At 44.2% G+C, this 23,240-nt stretch overlaps 1 protein-coding gene across 2 annotated transcripts in view; it reads right to left on the minus strand.

The window, feature by feature from the left end:
• Nucleotides 1–23,240, minus strand: part of Tdrd9 (tudor domain containing 9) — a 94,013-nt gene that overhangs the window by 59,511 nt on the left and 11,262 nt on the right. For both annotated transcript variants that reach the window (XR_013106558.1, XM_076921032.1), the window contains exons 2-8: nt 20,204–20,310; nt 13,768–13,865; nt 12,360–12,581; nt 11,725–11,847; nt 9,552–9,632; nt 8,099–8,263; nt 4,375–4,478 (exon numbers count right to left, since the gene is read on the minus strand). Coding sequence is in view for 1 of the 2 variants with exons in the window: in XM_076921032.1 (XP_076777147.1) it covers nt 4,375–4,478; nt 8,099–8,263; nt 9,552–9,632; nt 11,725–11,847; nt 12,360–12,581; nt 13,768–13,865; nt 20,204–20,310 (900 nt within the window). In the remaining variant the exon portion in view is untranslated. The remainder of the gene's footprint in view (nt 1–4,374; nt 4,479–8,098; nt 8,264–9,551; nt 9,633–11,724; nt 11,848–12,359; nt 12,582–13,767; nt 13,866–20,203; nt 20,311–23,240) is intronic.

Genomic DNA, 23,240 nt, shown 5'->3' on the forward strand with positions numbered 1-23,240 from the left:
GGACGGTGCCTGAAGAACAATACCCAAGGGGTGCAAATAGAACGAACACAAGGGGGGGATGGGGATTGGGAGGTTGATTTTTAACAGGTTCAACAAGTTGTAGGATTCAAGATCAATACCAGTGTATAAAAGTTGGCTGGAGGTACAGTGGGGTAAGGAATATGTTTAACACATACAAAAACCTGGGTTCAATATCAGCACCGGGGGAAACAACCATTGGCTCAAAGGGAAAATACTAGACGGAAACTGACTTGTCGAAATGTAAACTTGTACAACTACTCTGTAAATCAACTGGCAGTTTCTCAGAAAACTGGCAATAGCTCTACCCCAAAATTTAGCTATACCACTCCTGGGCATATACCCAAAAGATGCCCCACTATACCACAGGGATACTTGTTCAACTATGTTCATAGCAGCTTTATTAGTAATAGCCAGAAACTGGAAACAACCTAGATGCCCTCAACTGAAGAATGGATAAAGAAAGTGTGGCTCATTTACACAATGGAGTACTAGTCAGCCATTAAAGACAAGGACACCATGAAATCTGCAGGCAAATGCATGGAACTAGAGAACAGCATCCTGAGTGAGGGAGCCCAGAGCCAGAAAGACACACATGGCATGGGCTCACCTATAAATGGACATTAGCCAGAAAGCACAGGACAACCATGTTATAATCTACAGACCCAAAGTAACTGGGTAACAAGTAGGTCCCAAGGGAGGATGTGCAAACTCCACTCAGAAGGGAGACAGTCATCGGATGTGGATGGAGAGGGAACTGGGTAGGAGAGGAGGTGAGGAGAGGAACCGGGATGGTGATCACGTGTGGGGAGTGGAAGGGGGAGGGCTGGAAGTGAGAATGGAATTCGGTGGAGTGGGGGGGTCTCTGGGAGTGGAGACCTGGACCAGAGATCAGGAGAGAGGATATAGGAAGTCTATGGGGGTGACCCTAGCTGAGATCCCTACCAGAGGGTGTAACAGAGACTGAAGTGGCCACTTCCTGTGGGCCAGGCAGGATTTCCAGAGAAGGGAGGGGACATCCATTTACCCACAAAACCTTCAGCCTTGGGCTGTGACTGGGATATAAAGTGAATTAAAAATTAAATTATTACAAAATAAAAATGATTTTAAAAAAGCAGTGTTCATCCAAAGTTTATGGAGATTCAATCATAAAAGTGACCATGTAAAAATTGATGGGGTTCAAGACTAGCCTGTACTACATAGGAGACTAGTTTTAAAATTATCTTCCCAAGAAGCTAGGGAGATGGCCTCACACTCATGAGACCTGATTCAGTTCCTAGCACCCCACAAACAGGCAAGGTGTGGTGACATCTGCTTACAACCCCAGCACCGAGGAGAAGAGGCAGGGACAGACGGGCCCTGGAACTCACTGACCAGCCAGGCTTGCACTGCTGTGAGTTCTAGCCAGTGAGAACCTTTCTTCAAAGGAGGTGAGATGTTCCCGATAAAATACAAGGTTGTCCTCTGGCTTCCACATACACACATGTGTACACGCACACAAAACACACACACACACACGCATGCACACTCACATACAAAGGCACACATTACTCATTCACTCATTTCCAATTATGACCACTGAAAATACCTACAGACAGTGACAAACCAATAACAAAGTGCAAAGCCCGAGTCAGGCTGTGGTTTTTAAAGACAGACTCACACTGCTCTCTGCGAGAGCTAGACTCCCTGGAAGAATGGGCAGTTCCCGGTAAAGAGCAGGGTTAAAACTGGTGAGTGGCCAGAAACAAGTGTCCACAGATGGATGGGTTCAGCCCAAGGATGTAACAGACATCCCAAGAAGGCTCCCAAGAAGACTCAAGACATTTAGGACAACTGGGGCACAAAAAAATCTACTGAAATTAACAAAATCCATCAATCTTTTAAAAATAAGACAACAAGCCTCATAAATGAAAAGATATATGCAAAGAGTTTTTCTGACATAAAGAACTGTTGTCCAAATACATAAAGAATACTTAAACTCAGCATTGAAAAAAAGAAAGCCAGGTGTGATGGCATATACTTTTAATCCCAGCACTCGGGAGGCAGAGACAGGCAGATCTGTGAGTTCTAGGCTACCCTGGTCTACAAGCAAGTTCCAGGCCAACTAGTGTTATCTAGTAACACCTTGTCTCAAAGAAATAAAACAACAAATAACTGGATTGAAAAATAGGCAAAGACACGAACAAACACCATGTCGAAGCAGCAGTGAGCTGGCACCATGCCCACTCTGAGAGCAAAACCCAGACCACACACAGAGCTGGCAAAGCATCTGAGCCATTTGCTGGTAGTAATGTGATATGGTGCAGCCACAATGAAAGATGGGCTAATGGTTCCTTCAAAAACTAACTGTGCACTCCCCATGGATACCAGCAACTGTGTGCCTTAGAATGTAGCCAATGAATACACTGGATGTCAGGCCTACATAAAACCAGCATGCAGGTTTTTATAGCAGCTCCATTTATAGTTTGAGACTAAGACAATCAAAATGTTAGTTACTAGGTAAATAATCCATGGTCACTGTAGACAACAGAATACTAATCACCAATTAAAAAGTCGGAGCCAAGGAGATGGCTTGGTGGGTTAAGTATTTAATGAGCAGGAAGAGGGAAGTTCTTCCTTGTGGAACAGTCTTAGGGCATACAGAACAAAGAAAAACAAGACCACAGCAGATATAGGAAGGACTCAGACAAGAATCCATGGAAAAAAGGCTGCTGGGCAGCATTTAACACTCACGTGGCAACAAGGAGCCCAGTCAATCACAGGCACAGGAACCACAAAGAAACCTGTACCTGCTCCCAGGTCTGCATTTTGTTACATGCTTAGCTCAGAGACACTGTGTATACAGAGTTAGAAAAGCAAAATACAGGGAGCACCTAAGAACCTAGAGCCTCACACAAGTCAGGTATCCCTGCTCTGAAAATCCAAATCTGAACTGTTCCAGTGTCTGACACTTCACTTTGAGCCACAAAGTAGTTTTCAAGTTTGGGGTGTTTATAGGTTCAGCCACTGAAGTCTGTGAAAACACTCCAATGTACAAAACATCATGGTCCAAGCATTTCAGGAGAGAGAGGCCCAAGCTGCAGCCACCAGCAGTGTATGCACATAAGAATGAGACCACGACCATGGAGTCCATCCAGTGTCTGCATGCTTCAAGTCATGCTATATACAGTAAAGACACAAGGTTTTCAATGTATGCATTTGCTCGTGTGTGTACATGTGAGGGGAATATGTGCATGCAGGAGTAGGGAGAAAGGAGAGGGAAAACAAAGAGGAAGGAGAAAGGAAAAAAGGAAGGGAATGAGGAAGGGATGGAGGGAAAGGAGAGAGGGTGGGAGAAGATAAGACAGAAAAGTGTGAGTGCCAGCTTTGGGTTTTATCCTCAAGAACTCTGCCCACTTCTTCCAGACAGGGTCTCTCACTGGCCTGATTCTCACTAGTCAGGCCAGACTGACATCAGGACCACCTGCCTCACCTTCCCAGTGGAATTACAAGCACACACCACCATGCCTGCCTTTTTCCCTGGAGTTTCTGGGGCTCAAACTCAAGTCCTGCAAACCAAGCACTTTACCAAATCTCCCCAGCATGAGTTTTTTTATCTGCTGATTTAGATTTAGATTTTTTTTAAACAAAGGATGAAACTGAAATAAAATAACTTTTTACCCAAATAAAAGCTGAGAACATTTACCAACAGTCTTTGGAGGGCAGAATTTGGGAAAAATAAGTCATCCAAGGTAAGAAGTCCAGATTTGACAAGGATTAATTAAGGGGTATCCCAAGGTAAACAGGAAAAATGTCACCCCAGCCATCTAGCTTTGGTTACTAAGGGAGAATACACATTATCATTATTTGTTTCTAAAATAATAAATGCTATTTGTGAGATGCAAACCAGCACTTAGAACCTAAACTGTCCTAAAAGGAAAAAAATCTCAAATTAAAAGAAAAAAAGTTAAAAGAACAAATATCTAAATTGCCTATGGGTGTCAGAAAATATCCCTGAAACAAAGAGAACTAATGTGAGCAGAGAAAGCACGTGACTCCCATGTCTGTGTGACTCTGTCCCACTTTCTGGCCCAATACTAGCTTAAAACAAACAACAGTCTTAAAGCTGCACTTGGCAGGGCTTAGACTTCCATTAGTAGAAGTTTTCGTAGTGACTGTGGCTGCTGCGCAGGTGTCCACAGAGGCGGGGCAGGCAGCACACACCTGAATCCTCAGCACCTGAAGACAGGAAGACCACAGCTCAAGCCCAAGAGTTCACAGCTGTTCCCTTAATACTGTAAGAACACCACATCACCGCGAATGAGGGACCAGTGTTTCAAGTTATGCACATGGAGTGGCAGCTGGAGGGACTCTTACCCGCTCTCTTTCATGTCCAGGTCATCAAACATCTGAATGAGAGAGACAGCGACTTCATAGACATCCTTTGTTATCACTGGCTCCTCCAGACGGTATGGGGGGAGCTGAAACAATAAAAGAACAGGACAGCTGAACGGAGCTGCAGACAGGTACGGATAAGAAGTGTGCTTACGCCTTTAGCCCTCCCTCTAAGAGACCCTAAGTAATGACTAATAATAATTAATAATAATAATAAAAATAACTCCACTCATAACCACTCTTGAACACTTGGCAGCAAGTGTTGGCTGCCTGGGACCCCTGAGATGTGTGAGGTTGAAGTCACTGGCAGCACAGATGGGATGCAGGGGCTCAAGCAGAGAGCACTTTGAAGGCACAGGATGAACTGCATCAGAGCCTAACCCTAAGGAACTCCAAGTAGTTTCCGATTCCCACGTCAGAGCCCTTCCAGGGTATCAAATCCCTGCCTCTAAGAGTACTGACATCCCAACAGCTACACACAGGAACGACCAGTGTACACTAAGAATACCACGTGACACAGCAGCTGTCCGCCAAGGCTTAGAAGATTGCTGACACTTTCAACATTAAACAAACCAAACGTGGCCTAGTGGCTTAGTGTTCCCCCGGAGTCCTGTAGAGAACACTGGGCACCAACCCCATGCAGCCACCTCCCTTGGCCAGGCCAGCAGGCCTGTGTTTGCACAGAGAGCTCTGCAGGAGCTGAGACCACAGCTACATAGTGTTTCTCCAACCCCTACAACACAGTTTTTACAGAGTCTATTTATAGCCGTTCTGTGTTTCCCACCAAGAGAAAGAAAGCATTTTGTTTAATAACTGGATCAACTACAATCTATGAGACCCCACGCATCATGTTGTCATGAACATGCAGAAAGGAGTCTTCCTGTGCTCAGAAGTTAGCTATATATGGAAATATTCTTACAACAATTACTTAGAGTAAATCAAGTCAGCTAGTATCCTAATAGACATTTCTCAATATTACTACAATCCTAGTAACTTGGTTATGACAAGCTTACTTTTATTTAAACAAAGCGCATTTAATCTGGTCATCCCTGATATACCTTCATCTCCCACCTTATCCTAACAGGGACTGGTATTCTATAACACAATTACTCAGATATAGAACTGAGGAAAAGCTATGTGCTCCACAAACCCACCCAGAAGTCTGCTGTAGGCAAACCATGTGGGGAAGGACGCAGCTGAGTCACAGTAACTCTGCTGAGTCTAGAACCCAAGCCCTCTGAATTGATGTTCTTGTTGGTGTTTGGCCAGGAATCCCTAGGGATCTGGCCGTCTCCAGCTCCCCAGTATGAGAGTTACGACAGCAAACAACTGTCTGCTGAGCAAACTCAGGTTCTCACGTAGTGAGAGGAACACGTAGCACCTGAGCTGTCACTAGACCCGTTATGCTTCCTAACAACACTAGCAGACGCCAAGGGCATGGTTGGTTGTGGCCCTGGCTGTCTCTTGGGACTAGAAGGAAGGGAGAGGCCCACATCCCCTGTATTCTGAGCCAAGTGACTGCACAAGTGCACTGCAACAAAGCATGGATGTGAGAGAAGCAATAGTCACCTGCAACAGTCCTTCTGCCACGTTCATGCCCATGTTCATCCCTACACATGTCACCAAAATGACATGTCCACGCTGGCCAGGGAGTTCCAGAAAACAAGGAATGAGTTATTGGGAAAATACATGAGTCAAGAAAATGGGTACACTCCAATAGTGGGAACCAAATGGTGGCAGGACAGTGGGCATTTGTGTTAAGGGGACCTAAAGGGTGTGCATAAAAAGTGCTGTGAGATGGGCACAGTGGCACACACTTGTACCAGCACTAGGGAAAGTAAAATCAGAAGGAGCAGGGGTTCAAGCTCATCCTTGCCTACACAGCAAGACTGAGGCTAGCCTGGCTACATGAGATTCTGCCTCAGACGAGATGCAGCAGTGCAGTCTGCATTAGGGTGGGACGCCACACTGAGGGTGGGACACCACACTTTGGAGCCTGGGTTATATATCATGAACACTCTCTGTACAATCTCACTAGAGTGTACACTACACTGGTAGACCTCTTCTAAGGATATTCTGGAAAAAAAATTTGAGCACAAAGATTAAGGAAGTTCCTCACAGGCCCTGAAAGGAACACACTCTCCTGATGTTGAACGTTACAAATGAATAAACAAAACACCACCGTCACTGCTGACAGACTGGGCAGGCTCAGGAGTGAGAGCATAGCTTAGCTACACAGGGCCTAAGTTCCATCCCAGCACCCTCCCCCTAAGTGTCCACACAAAAATCAATATGCAGTTAGGTCTGTACAGTCATGTTTGTTTATGCCCTGAAATATTCACTATGTGCCTTCTAGGTACCAAAGACAGCCTATGTGATAAGCCATGGAAAGCCTGGGTGCCTTCGAAACTGCTGAACAGAACCCATCTTCAGCCAAATGCCCTGGCTCCCAGGCCAATCAGAGGGCCTCCCAGGATAGCACACAGCTGACCTTACCCTTCTTTAAATGCATCCACAAAGAACTGTCTGATGTTGGGGTGAGGTGAACCTAACCAGCCCTTCATTGTATTGGAGCCCACTCCTCAACAATACAAGTATCTTTAACAGAAACTATGAAGAACTGGGCTCCATTCGTCAACAGCAAGCACATGTAATTCTCTGCCCCATCAATCTCTTTCCAGATCCAGAGGTTCCAGGAGGCATGGTCCACACAGAGGTCTCAACACATTTGGCACTGTCTAGGACACTGTTGGTTGTGATAATGGAGAGGGACAAGGGCAAGAAGAAACATCTTGTAAAGCTAAGGATACCCCTGCCACACAGGATTCTATGCCAGTATTGCTGAGGCTGGGAAACAATGTTCTACAGGACGTGCTATCCCGTGTGCACAGAAGCATGTGGCAGAGCTGGTCACTGCAGCACCATCTGTAGTGTGAGCCAAGATGTCAGAGACCAGTTAAAGACTAGCCCTACATGGAAGAACGGCGTATGTGTGGGGAGCAGGGCAAACACTGTGTGAAGAGAGCCTGCCATCTCTGCAACAGAAAGCTCCCACATCTGCCTGACAGATCCCAAGAGCTGTGCAAGAGCAGTGTCTCCTGGGAAGGGAAAGAAGGCCTGACAGGTAGAGCCCAGAAGAGGAGAGGACTGAGGCAAGTTTTTACTTCCGTTCCTGAGCTGGGGTAGGACCCAGGGTCTCACATGGCTGCAGAAGCACTTTCTCGCTGAACACAGTCCCAGAAGGATGGGACAGGGAGTGCTTCATAACTGCTTCTACTTCAGGTTTAGACTTCTGAGACCTCCAAGTGTCCCACACATGTGAAAACAAGTCTACATATGTCCCCAGTCTTCACTGTCACCCTCTATTAGGAAATGTACATTTAATCAGAGTTCTGTCTCAAGTACAATTACCCATCCTTAAGTAAATCTACTATTTTATAATGACAGAATCCGAAACGTTGGCTTTCAACACGAGCAAGCATGAGCTAGCCTCTGATTTCCACGGGGACGTGTGGCGTGGGGATTTGCTAGCTCACAGCTAGAACAAAAGCCCAGTCTTTTCCTCCTTTTTTTTTCTCTACTCCCTTCCTCCCATGCTTCTCCTCTGACAAGTTCTAAAAGGGCCTCGCAACCATACCTGGGGAATTCAATTTGTCAGAAACCAAAGTCCATTCACTATAAAAGAAACAAATGTGTCCCAACCTACCCCACTCTGATAAATGTGCCCCAGATCATTAAGGTAATACTCTTCAATAGCGTGGGGCTTGCCTTCCACTTCAAAAACATATGCAGGGTTCATCTTGTTCTGAACGGGAACAGCAAAGTAGTCTGCAAACTGCTTGCAGTTGATGGTGGCAGACATGAGGATTACCTGCAGGGAAGAGAGCCCAGCCGTGAGCAGTGCCAGCCACCTCAGAGCCCGAGCCCACCTGCTACAACCTCCCATGCTGGAGCCTTTATTTTATTTTATTTTATTTTATTTTATTTCATTTATTATTTTGTTACATCCTGACCAGAATTTCCCATCTCTCCTCTCTTCACAGTCCCTCTCCCACAACTCCCCTCTCTCCCCTCCCCATTCACTCTTCCATTTCTCTTCAGTAAGGGCAGGCCTCCAATAAATTTTAAATAGATTATCTTGATTTTTTCTTGTGTATTATCTAAATTAAAACAGTATAAGGAATGTCCTGGGCCTCCTCCCTGGCAGGAGCTGGAGTATGACGTCTGACAACAGAGTCCAGGAGACCGTATCTTTCTCAGCCAGGGTTTCTGCTGCTGTGATAAACACCATAACCAATAGCAACTCGGGAGGAAAGGATTTATTTCTTCTTACAACTCTTAGTTCAGAATCTATCACTGAGGTAAGTCAGGGTAGGAACTCAAGAAAGAAACCCTGTGGTAGACACTGAAGCAGAGACCATGGCAAATGCTGATTTCCGACTTGTTCCTCACGGTTTATTCAGCCTGCTTCTTGCTCAGAAATGGCACCTCCCACAGTGGGTAGGGTACTTCCACATGAATCAATCAAAACATTCCCTACAGCCTTGCCTACAGGCCAATCTTTTTCTTTGTGTGTGTGTGGCCCAGTGTTTCCATATATTCATAACTGTCCTGGAACTCTTGCTGTAGACCAGGCTGTAGACCAGGCTGTTCTAGAACTCACAGAGATCTGCCTGCTTCTGCCTCCCAAGTGCTGAGATTAAGAGTGTGCCACCAGGGCTGAAGAGATGGCTCATTGGTTAAGAGCACTGACTGCTCTGCCAGAGGTCCTGAGTTCAATTCCCAGCAACCACATGGTAGAGCACAACCATCTGTAATGGGATCTGATGCCCTCTTCCTGTGTGTCTGAAGATAGGTGCAGTGTACTCACATAATAATAAATAAATAAATCTTTAGAAAGTAAAAAGGAAAATTTTAAAAAGAAAATTGGATACAAAATTTAAAATTGAATACAAAATTGGATACAAATTGGATAAAAAAAAATTTTTTTTAAAAAGTGTGCCACCCACCACTGAGCAAGGCCAGTCTCACAAAGGCATTTTCTCAGTTAAGAGTCACTTTGCCAGATATATCTAGGTTTGTATCACACTGACAAAATCCAACCAGCACAATATCCAACTGTTAACAGGGGAGAAACAGAATGAAATCTAAAAATTCACCTTCACAAAACGTGAATTTGTCCTCAAGAGTTTACGGACTACCAAGAGCAGGAAATCCATCTCCTCGGTTCGCTCATGCACCTACAGAAAGAGGCACAGCATCAAGAACACACATCAGGGAAGACTGCACAAACATGAGAATCAGAATCCAGAATCCGTGTAAATACCAGGTAAACACAGTGAGTCTGTAATTCCAGCATCAGATGGTAAGCACAGTGAGTCTGTAATTCCAGCATCAGATAGATGGTGGAGACAAAAGACTCTTCAGAGGAAGCTGCTAGTCATCTAGGCAAGCTCTGGCTTGATTCAAAGACCCATCCCAATAAATAAGGTGGAAGACCACAGACACTTCCAGATATCAACCTGAGCTTCCGTATGTATGAGCATGCGTGTGCACATGCATCCACACACACAGGTGCCAATATGTATGAGCATGCGTATGCACATGCATCTGCATATACATACATGTGCCAACACACATTGAAACATGCATATCCATAGGCATACCATACACATAAAAGTAGAATTTTACAAATTTAAACTAAATTTGTAAAATTTAATTTTAAATTTTCAACTAAACTAGGTCTCTCAGCTCAGTGCAGGTCTTCAGGGGACCCATGCCTGTCCAGCCGAAGAGTATACAAACAGCATCTGCCCACAAGCCTAAGGGTATCATGTGGATCACTGTCACCCTTAATATTTTTCTTTGGACTCACTGGCATTAGGGCAGAGCAATGCCAGTTCCCTGACGACTGCCTGCTTAACAGCACTGTTGAGCTCAACTTGTGGTAATGCTGACATTGAGAGAAACTCGCCCAAGAACTGCTCTCAAGATTCTTGTGACAGCTTACCACTTCTGCAGCCTCACGTCAGGCTGGTTGGTAAGCCTGGCAGTTTCTTCAGGATTGAACTACAACTGCTGGTTCTGTGTTTGGTGTCTGTTTGCTGAAAGAAGTGGACTATAGCTGCCCTGCCGGTTCGTGCCTGGTGTCTGTCGGCCTAGAGGACTGGTCTGCAGCTGCTGAGTCACATTTGATGTTTTCTGTGGGACTAAACTGCTGCCCAAGAAGATCAAGCTCGCCCCCAAAGAACTACTGCTGAGCAGGTCCACTTCCTGTATCCTAACAACTTTTCCCTTCCACTACCCCTGCTGTGTGGACCAAGAGAGGAGGAGAGGTTGAACTCTTATTCAAAGTAGGCTGCAAAAACTACGTGCCTACAAAGAACTGAGGCTCGCAGGGTAGGTAAGAGGTTGGCCAGTCAGATATAGCAGACTGTATCAGAAGGTCAGAGTCAAGGACAAGCAGGAGGAACGTCAACAGGGTCACAGAGGAGCACACATGGGGTAGCAGCTGTTTCCCAGCCCTAATGCAGATCCAGACTGAGCCACCCAGGGAGCCATAACAACTCCATCCACACCACCCTATCCCACCAAAGCAGCAGGGGCAGGACCTGTTTCCAAAAGAAGCCCTGTTAGGTTAGGACACATGACAGCATACTGGAACAGTAGGATTATATCCAGATCTCTCCCTGCAAACAGGGAGACAGCCACTGAATCTCAAGAATGATAAGGCTTCACTCTGCAGCTGGTTCTGCTCTTGGCCCCCCGCTGTCTCATGCCTCACAGACACAGAGCAGAAATCCGGAGGGCCTTTTTCAGAGTCAATTAATATATCTTACCTTTACTCAAGTTTTTCCTACAGTGCTGGGGTTTAAACTTAGAGCCTCTCACTTGCTCGGCCAGCACTTTACAGCTGAACTACACCCTCAGCCCTGGTTTAATGCTATTGTCATCCTTGACTGACTAGGCAGAAAGTCTGCCTCCACATGTGGGCTGTGACTAGCCCTCTCCAGCAGGTGGGTGAGCATCCCTTGCAACTACTGCACCCTGCTGAGACGCAGGCCAGAGCAACTCAAACCACAAGAACACAAGTGAGGGACACCTCACAGGAAGCCGGTGCCAGCTCTGATTTGGGCTACAGCCCGCCTATGGATCTCTGCTCTACAAAGCAATCTTTTCCTGGTCCTCAACATCCCATCTATATTTTGAGGGACAAAGAACAAAGAATAAAACAGATAATTCATCTAACAAGTATAAAAAGAAGATCAGAAAGAACCTTGTTGCAAGGACACAGGACGGCAGCCCACACTGCCCAGATGGCAGAGCACCCACCTCATCGATGAAGATGTGTGTGAACTCCATCAGACTCTTGGCACTCACGATCTTCTGCAGCAGGACCCCAGTGGTCATGTAGACTAACCGTGTGTCTTCCGTGGCTATTTTCTCTAGCCCTACCTAAAGGTGAGGAAGGAAAGAGAGAAAGAAAAGTATAGGCTTCCCTGGCTCCCATTTACCCAAATAAATGTGCATTTTACCTAAGGTAATAAAAGTTACTAAGGAATAAAGTAACTAAGGAATAAAAGTTACTGTATTTCAGAAGATATATAGGGTCCAGATGAAAAGCCAGGTTCTCAAATTGATTTTCTTTCATTCTGTTCTGGGCAAGGATTAGCTTATGCAATTATGCTGTCTACGGTTTTTTAATGTGATAAGGCTTTATATGTTACAAGTGTCTAACTGAAAAGATCAAATAATAAAAAGCACCAGTCCAAGAATTCTCCCTTCTCTCCTATTCAACTGCAGAAGTAATTTTAAATTATTTTCAAGAATTTTACTTTCAATACTTTTAAATTATAGCATAGTTCTGGTCTTTAATGTCCAGTAGAAAGTAGGTATACACTGACATCGACTTACATAGAGTAAAAAACTTAACAAGAAGAGGAAGCTTGCTTCTTGCTGCATCTCACCTGATAGCCGACCAAGCCACCCAGCGCCCAGGAGCGCTCCGCACTGATCCACCGGGCGATGCTGCTGGCCCCTATTTTCCGTGGCTGGGTGACGACAATGTTGCAGAAGGCTGAGCACTGTGTGTAGTGGTCCAGGACATACTGTGGGAGCTGTGTGCTCTTGCCGCTTCCTGTGGCACCGTGTATGATCACCACAGAATTGCTTTCTATCAAGGAAATAATCTGAAATTTTTTTTAAAAAATTACCTTTCACCATCAGTACAGATTAGACAACAAGGTAAAGTCTGTCTTGAGAAGACTTTCAGACTGGCTCACCCTAACTTTAGGAGTCCACCACCTTAACATCACACAAAAGATCACTTCTACCAGCGATAACTGGGGTGTCGGCTGGCTGGTTGGTTTATGGAACAAGGCCACACTATGTAGCCCCGAGACCATTCTGCCTCCCAAGTACTGGAATCACAAGTGGACACCACACCCCATGCACAACCGTTGACAACTATGGAAACCAGGCCAAAGTCACCAGGGCACTGTGTCTCAGTTTTTTCTTTTAAAAAAAATGAAACTTTCAAACTTGATTTCTGTAGTTCTAAGTCTAAATGTCTATTATTTTATAAAGAGATTGGATGTAATTCTACTAAAAAAACTATCAATATAATGACATGACTTTAAACTTTCATTTCAAGTTGCTCAGATAAATTTTGAGCAATTAATAACACTGTCCCTTACAATGTACACGCAGTGTTGTAAGATCCCAGTCACCCTTCCAACAATCAACAATGGTCAGCAAATAGAAATGAAAGTGGGTTTCAGAATCTAAGACAAATAAAGAATATCTACTCCATAAAAGCATAATTCAATCTTCAGCAAATAAAAATGAAATATGGAAAAATTCCTATTTTATCTATAACTCTTTTTTTAACTAAAACAAGTAACAGTTTAAATTTACTTATGTTTAACCATGATTAACAACATATAACTAGTCAAAAATCTAATCAACCTATTCCTACAGGTGCCTTAGCACTGGTCATGAAAAGATGTGTGCATGCCGTAAGTCAGCCAACAAGCAGGAAAGAGAGCAGGGGCCACACAGCCCCAGTGCAGATTCCGGCACCGGCCTTCTCCAGAGCAACACCTGGCTGTGTGCTCCTTACACAAAAAGCTCCACCAGGAAGGGAGGGCATACTACTGTCAGTTTCCAGTGTGATGAAGTATAGGTGGGCACAGGTCCATCTGGGCGAGGCATGAGCAGCCTGCGCTGGGCTCTGAGCTGGGCTGTGGGGAGGTTTTATGTGACACGCGCTGCTGGTTATTCTTCTGGCTTGTGTACATTAACTCCCCACATGTTACCAGATAGTGTTATGCTTTATTATAACAAACAACAAAATTACATCAGGAGAAATTTTACCTCTTCTTTACACCGATTTATAGGCAAATCAGGATATTTGTAAGTTGTCTCTGGGATACATGTCACATTATTTAACTTAGCCAGTGGTGACCTTAGACCTGTATTCAGACAAAACAAAGTTATTTTGTAGCTGAAATGAAAGTAAACAAGCCAATGATCTATCTAATCTGTGTATATGTCTTGTCACAAATACACACACATGTGTGCATGTGTATACATACATACACACAGACATACACTCTTCTACACCTGTGCTAAATACATTCTCTACAGACTGATAGTCCTTCCCCCTTGGAGGGTCCACTATTAATAATGTAGGCAAGCAACCAAGAGGCTTGTGGCTGTCCATCTCAGGCACCAACACTGTTGGCCTACACTGCCTCCTAAGTCAACAGAGCTGACACATCAGTACGCAGCACTTGATTCAACAGCCACTCACAGGTGTGGGATTCTGGTGGTGTACACAACTGGTGAAGTGTGCACTCCTTGCTACAAAATTAATCAATAATGGAGACAGATAAATCAAACACAACTCACAAACTCTGGGTGAGGTGAAACGGGATTGTTTGCTGTGCTAATCTATTTGATCTGATGTCTGTCTGATCCTATTTAACATTCCCTTGTAAACCCGTGCGCCTGCTCTGGCCAACCTTTAATTCTAAACTGCCTCTGGTCACCACTTGGCAAAGAACAAAACACTGGAGTTCCTGCCTACAACCTTTGCAGATAAACATGTTCCTCTCCCGTGCCTTCACTGACACTGAACCCCTCTGCCTCCATGGTCCCCTTTCTCTCTTTCTCATCCTTTCCTGTATACATCAACTTCCTATTCTAACCTTAAAAAACTATGTGCTCAATCTTTCTTTCATAATTAGTCTAACAATGTGTAACTAAAGTGTTACTTTTTTTTTTATTTTGTGGCACTGGGAATCAAACCCTAGGCCTTGCACACACATTTTTTTTAATATATACATACATATGCACACATTTAAATTTGGCGGAGTTACATTAGAGATCAAACCCTGGTCTTCCCACATCCTCCTCCCCGACCCCAGCTTCTCCTGCATCTGGATTTGAGTGTGAGGTACTTGTTCTTAAGTTTATAGCCAGCATATCCAGGTCTGTCACAATCTGTCAATGAAAATCTATTCCTTCCTGGGAGAGAGTCCTCTTCCTAAGACATCTCTAGCCCTGCTCTGTGCTGGTCTCTGACCACCTTCTCTACACACTGAAAAGCACATAGAAATGAAGTCTCTCCATATTGTGTCTTACTTTCATTCACGGTGGCTCCCAACTTCTCTGGTATGGGCCAGGTTGGGTTTGTTTGTTTGTTTGTTGTTATTTTGGTTGGTTGGTTTGGGGTGGATATAGATGTTTGTTGTTGTTATTTTGGCTAGTTGGTTGGTTTGGGGGTGGGTATTATATGTTTGCTTTGTATTTTTGAGACTGGATCTCATGTAGCCCAAACTGACTTTGAACTCTTTATATAACTACAGATGACCTTGAACTCTTTATGCAATCTCCTGCCTCTATCTCAGGAATACTGAAATTACAGGCCTGAGCTTACACACACTGCCACACACTGCTTTGCCCTGAAGCTTTTTGTTTTTAATGTTAAACCATTTTATTTGAAAAATGAAAACAACTGAACTTGTCATCCTCACAGACTAGGCAGTGGCCTCCAGTTCTAGTAGAACCTGAGATGGAAAATACCAGTCTGCTCTCAGGGACATCTATGTCTCCAAGCTTTTAAGACTGAGTCCTTGCTTTCCTGTGGTCAGGAAAGGAAGAAGCCACCACAGTCGTGAAGACGGATACAGCGAGGGCAGAGGAGCAGGCGAGCAGCTGGGGAGAAGTGAGAGAGGCTGAGGGATAAGCATCCACGGACAGAGAGTGATGAGGACGCAGGACAGTGGGAAAAAGAAGCAGGTCTCTATTTCTGCTAAGAAACCTTGAACCTGGTTCACGGTATTACTAAAGGAACCGTGCTGCTCTGACAACATGGACGGACTTGCAGGACTTGACCACATCCATTCTGAAGGTTGCTACTTAAAGAGAACATTTACAAGAAAAAAAATCAAAAGCCCTTGGCACAGCATCTAAACCACAGTCTTTCTCCACGTAGCACAAGATATCACCTGACAGTTTTAGGTCACTGGCTAAAGCAGACCCAACCCAGAGCAAGCCTTGCCCTCACTGACACTGCCCCGGGGTAGACAGGAAAGCAGCAGCAGAAGTGTCCCAGCTGTGTGACTGATGGATTGTATAAACAAGAAAAAGAAAAGCATCAACAATAATTTAAGGCAAACCAACAGATTACATGTGACAAACAAGACTAAAAGTAAAAAATAAAAATACTGCAATTTCAGACTATGCTGTTCTCATTTTCCATTTTCTTTGTTATCAAAACTTTAAACTATGTCCTATGCACTGGGAGAACGGGAGCCACAGACACCGCTCCTCTCCTCACATCCGTCTCGGATCACACAAGCTAAAATCTGACACAAGTCCAGAGGTCACAGGATGTAACCGACTCCACAGCTAAATTCAATGTCACCTGGCTGCCACGGAGAGCATCAGGTTTACCTTAAAACCTAGAACCTGTCCATGTGTGACAGATATGATCTAGACACCATCTTGCCTTTAATCTCAGTACTCAGGAGGCAGACAGAGGTGGGTTGCTATGAGTTCAGGCTAGCCTAGCCAGTTACATGGTGAGACAGTCTCTAAAAACAAAAACAAAGACAAACAAAATCTAGATGTTATCCATACCAAAAAAAAAAAAAAAACAAAAAAAACAAAAAACAAAACAAAAACCCAAGCTGGATTTATTGGATTAATTACTGGATTTATACCTTAAACAGAAAAATAAATCTTCAAAATAATAATGTTTCACTTTCTTCAAGGGTGGGGTGATGTTCTGTATTCAAAACTGAGCTGAGCTAAAGGAGAGGCCCTGCTCTCTCCTCAGCACTCCACAAAGGTTATTCTCCTACAGGATCAGAAGAAAAGCTTATAGGATGAAACAACCATTAAAAATATCCCCACACCTGGAGCCAGAAAGATGGCAGGGTGGCTAAGTGTGTACAATGCTCTCGCAGAGGACGTCCCCTCCCCACTCAGTTCCCAGTATCCACATTAGCTGCCTTACAACCACCCAGAACTCCAGCTCTGGGAGGAGTCAACACCTCTGGTCTCCATGAACACCATCACTCAAGTGTATACATTCACACAACAGACACACACATAGTCACAGACACATTACACATAATTAAAATATTTTTTAAAATACCTCCACATTTATAACAAAAGATCACTGTGGCTTCTGTTGACTATCTGAAGACACCATCAAAGAAGCAAGAACAGTAAAAACAGTAGCACCAAGGTACAGAGCTCTGTAAGGACTTCATGAGGCCAGGAGACCCGAGCCTCTCCTCTCTGCCTGACCTTGTGAGGTTTCCAGGGAATCCTAACTGCTCCAAGGAACACAAGAATAATCACATCTGTGACAGGAAGCGCTAATGTCACCCTGCCACAACCCTGCCACCTGAGGAGGAAGCCTCCACCAAGAAACTGTCTACATCAGGTTGGCTACAGGCATGTCTTCAGAGGGTTGTCCTGATGGTAGACTGAGGTGGCAGCCCACAACTGCATCAGCCAGCGTGAAGAAAGCTGGCTGAGCAGCAGGGACAGGCAGGCAGCTGAGTGTACTGTGCGCTCCCTGCTCCTAACAGCAGCTCTGAAAGGACTACGGCCTGGCTTCCTACCTTGGTTTCTCCTTTAACAATAAAAATAAATAATACATTTTAACACTAGTATTATAGGTAAGTATTATTATACCTAAGTATATAGATGAGATTACCAATAAGCTTGTTTAGAAAACATTTCATTACATAGAAAGAACTTAGCTGAAGAGCACTGCCTCAAACACAACTTTAAAACCAGTAGCATACTAATCAGGCTTCCTAGAAACTCTAATAAGATTTCTATGCAGTGGAGAGATGTCATTTGGGTTTAGGTTTTCATGACATCTATCTTTTGGGATTCATTCATCAGGAGTGTCTGCTCGTTAAGTCCCTTCCCTCATCCCCTTAAGTGTGAGCTGCTCAGAGCAGCTCTGATTTGTTTCAAAGATAATTGTGACTATTTCCCTGTACTTGTGAGCCACTTAATTGCCTGAGAGATAACAAAACCCTGAACTTCTGTTTTTGTATGACTTGCTTAGCTATTCAAAAGTGTTCCACGCTGTGGAGCCTGAAGGACACCTGTAAATGAAAGCAGCGTATGACCTCAGTGCGGCCACAACAATCACCATGAGCTGTGAAGTTCTAGTTATGCCATTGACTCCCCAGCAATAGCCATAGGCTACAGTTGCATGCTCAACACAGTTTCTCCTTTCCAACCCAAGTGCATAGAGTGGATACCACATGGAGAGTGATTGAGGGAGACACATGACGTAGATCTCCACATGCATGTGAACATGTGACCATGTGCACTCATGATCACACATAAACACACTTGATTTTCTTGTTAGAAAGCTAATATACCCTTAGACTCTCAGCTAAGGGCTGAAACCTGAAGGTAAAAGACAAACAAACTCTTTCCTGCCCTGTGTTGCTTCTTTTAAGGGTTATGGCCACAGCAAAAGAAATGCAGCTAGGACAGAATCCAACCCAAAGGAAACAGCAATGCAGAGCCTCTTAAAGTCCCTGAAGGGGAAATGAGACAGACAGAAGATGCCACTGAAGCAAGAACACAGAGAAAAAACAAAGCACTAAAGGCTGCTTCTGCCTTGAGGTGAATAAGAAATGACAAGAAATAAAATACATCACAAAGACCTTAAAAAAAAATTAAAACACAAAACTAAATGAAGGGATGTGCATTAAGTAATGTCTGAATGTTCGAGGAATAACAGAACGCAGCAATCTGTACTATCAAGACGCTCACATAAATCCCGAGGCTAGAGTTAATGTAGTCCTACTGGGTACAGACTGCACTTTCTAATCGTTAAAAAGGCTAAAAGCAAATAAGGAAATGTTTCCATAACTGTTACATCCTTTAATGGGAGTGCAAGTAAATGGGGCAGGAGTGGGGACAGAGCTTGGTGGCTAGGTGGGCACAGGCCAGTCCCTCAGAGGAGCCTCCTTCACAGGAAAGGGCCCAGCACAAATAAAACAATGGCAGCAACTTAGCCCGGGAGCTCACAGTGCACCCTGCCTATGGAGAACAATCTGTTTAGCAGGCATGCATCAGCAAGCCCACCCAACTCAAGAAGCAGTGTTTGATGGATCTGTGACTCTTAGACCAGTCTGACCTCCACAGGGAATTTCAGGCCAGCCAGGTCTACAGAGTGAAACCCCATCTCAAAAAAAAAAAAAAAAAAAAAAAAAAAAAAAAAATTTTAAATCATTTTTTATTTCATATATTTCTACTCTTTAAAATTTTGTTTTAATGTTTACTATAAAAAAATCTAGTCTTTGCATGCGTGTGTTATATATAATTCATGTGTTCTTGTTACTCTTTGTGTGTGTGTGTGGTATGTGTACATTCATGTGGTCTTGTTAGTCTTTGTGTATGTGTGTGTGTGTGTGTGTGTGTGTGTTGTATATACATTCATGTGTTCTTGTTACTCTGTGTGTGTGTGTGTGTGTGTGTGTGGTGTGTATGCATTCATGTGCTCTTATGTGTGATCATGAGAGCACATGGTCACATGTTCGCATGCATGTGGAGATCTATGCCATGTGTCTCCCTCAATCACTCCCCATCTTGGTTTGTGAGACAGAGTCTCTCAGAGACCGGAGCTCATCTGTTTTCTAGGCAGTCTACTGCTGGGATCTGCCAGCCCCTGCTCTCCCAGCCTTGGGACCACAATGCAGGCCACCACATCAAGCTTCTATGTGGACGAGTGAGATCCAAACTCAGATCCTTGTTTGTGTGCAGCAGACACTTCCCCAACTGTGCCATCTTCTCAGCCCTTTCCTAAGTTCCGCTGGTTTGTTTTTAGAGACGGAGACTTTCTGGGTGACCTGGAACTTGATTTGCAGACCCGACAGCTCAAAGTCCAAGATTCCAAGGCTGAGCACTGACCTCAGCCTCGCAGACACTGAGGTTAAGTGAGCTCCACCACGCCCAGCTAAAGAACCAGTTTAAGTGTTCTTAATTAATAGTAAGGTAAGGGAGTAAATAGAGATTTAATCTTCAGAGAACAGGACATTTTGGCTCTATATTTAAGATTTAAAAAACTAATACTTTATAATCTACCATACACTCATTCCCCAAAAAATGTTTGATTAAGAAGCCATATAAGTTTTTTTTTTAACTTTGACCAAAATATTGTACTTCTTAAATGTTTGGAACGATGAGGTTTTAATGCACGATGAGGTTTTAATGAACTATCCATGCATCACATATAAGGTGTCTGAGGACACCTGCTTACCTGGTCCACTGGGTAGTTGATCCTGGCCATAAATATCAAGTTCTTGCTCTTCAAGTTGTCTGTATTTGTTAATATACTCCATTTCTGAGCTCCTCTGGCTGAGTGACCTGCAAAGAACAGTTAAAAGGTCACCACACTGCTGCACAGAGTTTCTGAGAGGTTATTTTATGGAAGTCATGGGAAACACAGATATCACTAACAATTGTAAACGCTCGAATTTAGTTAGCAAATAGAGATGAACTGAAACACTGAGAGGCATGGTGCTGAAAAGAGGGCACGTGTGGCAGTGAGGAGACCCCGCTGCTCTTCCAGAGGAGCAGGCTTCAGTTCCCAGCACCACACACACGATGGCTCACAACCACTTGTAACTCCAGTTTTGGGCATCTTATGGCCTCTTCTGATCTCCACAAGCACAAGGCACAAAACTGGTGCAGACTTACATCATACATGCAAGCAATACACCCATATGCATACAAATAAAAGTAAAATTTAAAAAGTAATACAAATTGATTTTTTTTTAAAAATAAACTAAGCTGACAAAAAGAGCAAGTCCTAGCAGAAGAAGAGGAGGTGAGTGATCTGACCATCCACGCTGACACAGGGCAACCTGCAGATAGACTAAGACCTTAAAACATGCTTCTCCTACAGCCTCACCATCTTCCCTAGAACCCTGCAAATCTGCACACATAAAGCCATGCATGCAAGCATGCATAGAAGAACTCATCCAATATGCAAACACGTATAGAGCACCTGCCACTTTGAAAGCATTGTCTCAGACGTCAGACACAGCACAGCAAGCTAAGCTGGGGGCTTGTGAAATGCCACACCAGAAACAAAGCATGCACTGACCATAAATACAGAGCAAAGCTTTTCAGAGAATTCTGTGGTCTCAGCACTCAGAAAGCTAAGGCAGGAGTTCAAGTTCAAGCCAGCTTGGCCTACATAGTAAGTTCCAGACCAGCCTGAACTACAAGACACTATCTCAAAAGAAAAAAGAAAAAACAAACAACCCAGTGAAAGAGATGGTTCAGTAGTTAAGAGGACACACCACTCCTGCAGAACATGAACCCAGTTCAGCTGCCAGCATCCACACTGCACAGCTCACAACTGCCTGCACCTCTGGCTCAGGCACACCTGAAGCCTCTGTCCTCCTTGGCCATGGACACTCATGTGCACATATCCCCCTCCCCCCCCCCCACACACACATGTATAGTTGAACCATAATAAAAGTATTTTTAAATCCAGAAATAAAAACTAAAAGAAGAATCCCAGGATAAAATGGTAACTTTTCACAATATTCATAGTTAAAACCTGTAAAAGGGTTCAATAGTCTATCCACATACAAGAAAAAAGAAAAGAAAACACGTAAACAAGACAATATCACACAGAGAATGACCCAGATGTTTCAGGTCTTCAATACACAATAGCTAACAAGGTTCGGATGCATCAGAAGTGACCCATTTACTAAATTACTTCATAGTTGATAAGCTCTCACGCTAATCTGGTTTTACCCTGATGAACAGCAAAAATTAATTCAAAAAGGAAGAGCCTTGCCTTGCCCACAGACTACATTCTCTAATAAGACATTCTCTAGTAAGACATTCTCTAATAAGACATTCTCTAGTAAGACATTCTCTAAGACATTCTCTAACTGCAGGGTAGTGGGAGAGATATTTACAGAGAATGTTATGTGGTCTCTACTTTAACCTTAACAATTTCATAAGAAAGTAGAAAATGAAATTTAATGTAAGTAGCACACACCAAGCACTAGATAACACGTGTGTGCAGTGAGTTCAAAGGAGAGAGTCCTCATGTGGACTGAGGTGGTGACTAAAGCCCTGGGAAGGTCAGACACAAGCAACACTCACAGAAGCTGGAGAGAAGCCCAGTAAGCCGAGGAGAGAAGAGAGACAGATCAGGATGTTCTCTAAGGCCACTGAAGTCTGCTCAAAGGCCAGCAGGCGTTGCGGCCTATGCCAGTGATCCACCTAAGAGGCTGAGGCAGGAGGACAGTGAATCTAAGGCCAGCAAGGGCTACACAGTGAGACCTTGAATCAAGAACCAACAAATAAATCCCTCTTCAAAGGAATTATCCCAACCAGAAAGTCCTTGCCTGATCCCCTCATCTGACTTGAAGTAAGCAGGGCATGAACACTAAATAACATGAGACAACTTGTAATTATCTTATTCACACATATTCATCTTTCCCTTAGGAGGGCAGCCCCCGGAAAGCAGGAAGTGGGCCTGTCTAGTGAACGGAGTCACCTCAGGTTCTAAGCCTCCAGATCACAAGAGATCTCAGTAGACGTCTGCAGAGCAACTGAGCTCCAGCAAACACACGAGGCATAGTTGAGCTGACTCAGAGCACCTAAGGATCGGAGGAGAGAAGGGAACTAGAGCAAGTTCAAACAAGAGTAGGGGCCAGGCAAAAGTGTTGAAGACAAAGAAATGAGTTGAGCAAAACAAACAAACAACAAAAACAAACAAAACATGATTGGACAGCAGCAAAAACAAAAGAGAAAGATTAAGCATTTGAGTGGTCAGTGGACCTGAATCTAGGGTGGGGGTGGGAGGGGCAGCCTGGTGGCATGTGCTTTAATGCCAGCACTCAGGAGGTGGGGGCAGGTGGAGACATCTAAGTTTGAAAGTTTGCAGCCTGGTCTACATCGTAAGTTCCAGGACAGCCAGGACTACGCACTGAGACCCTGTCTCAAAATAGAACAAAACTGAGGGGCAGCCTGAGCCGGGCAGCGCAGCGCTGGTATGCCCGGCACTGCAGCGGATCAACAGGGAAGTAACTCAAGACTGCGCAGCACCTGAGCAGAAACCGGGCTGTTCTCCTTCTCTAATACATGGATATTTTAGTTTCCACTTCAGGGAAGGGGAGTCTGAAGAGAAACAAAGTTGTTCAAAGGGAAAAGTGGCAAGACTTGGTACAACTTTAGTTTTAATTTGCAAGGACACCTTGTCACATAAACAGCACTCCTTCCTTTCTCCCGCTACTGCAGGCAATGTAACACGAAAGCCTCCCACTGAG

This window comes from Arvicanthis niloticus, chromosome 23, assembly GCF_011762505.2.
Source record: "Arvicanthis niloticus isolate mArvNil1 chromosome 23, mArvNil1.pat.X, whole genome shotgun sequence".
NCBI classification, from domain to species: domain Eukaryota; kingdom Metazoa; phylum Chordata; class Mammalia; order Rodentia; family Muridae; genus Arvicanthis; species Arvicanthis niloticus.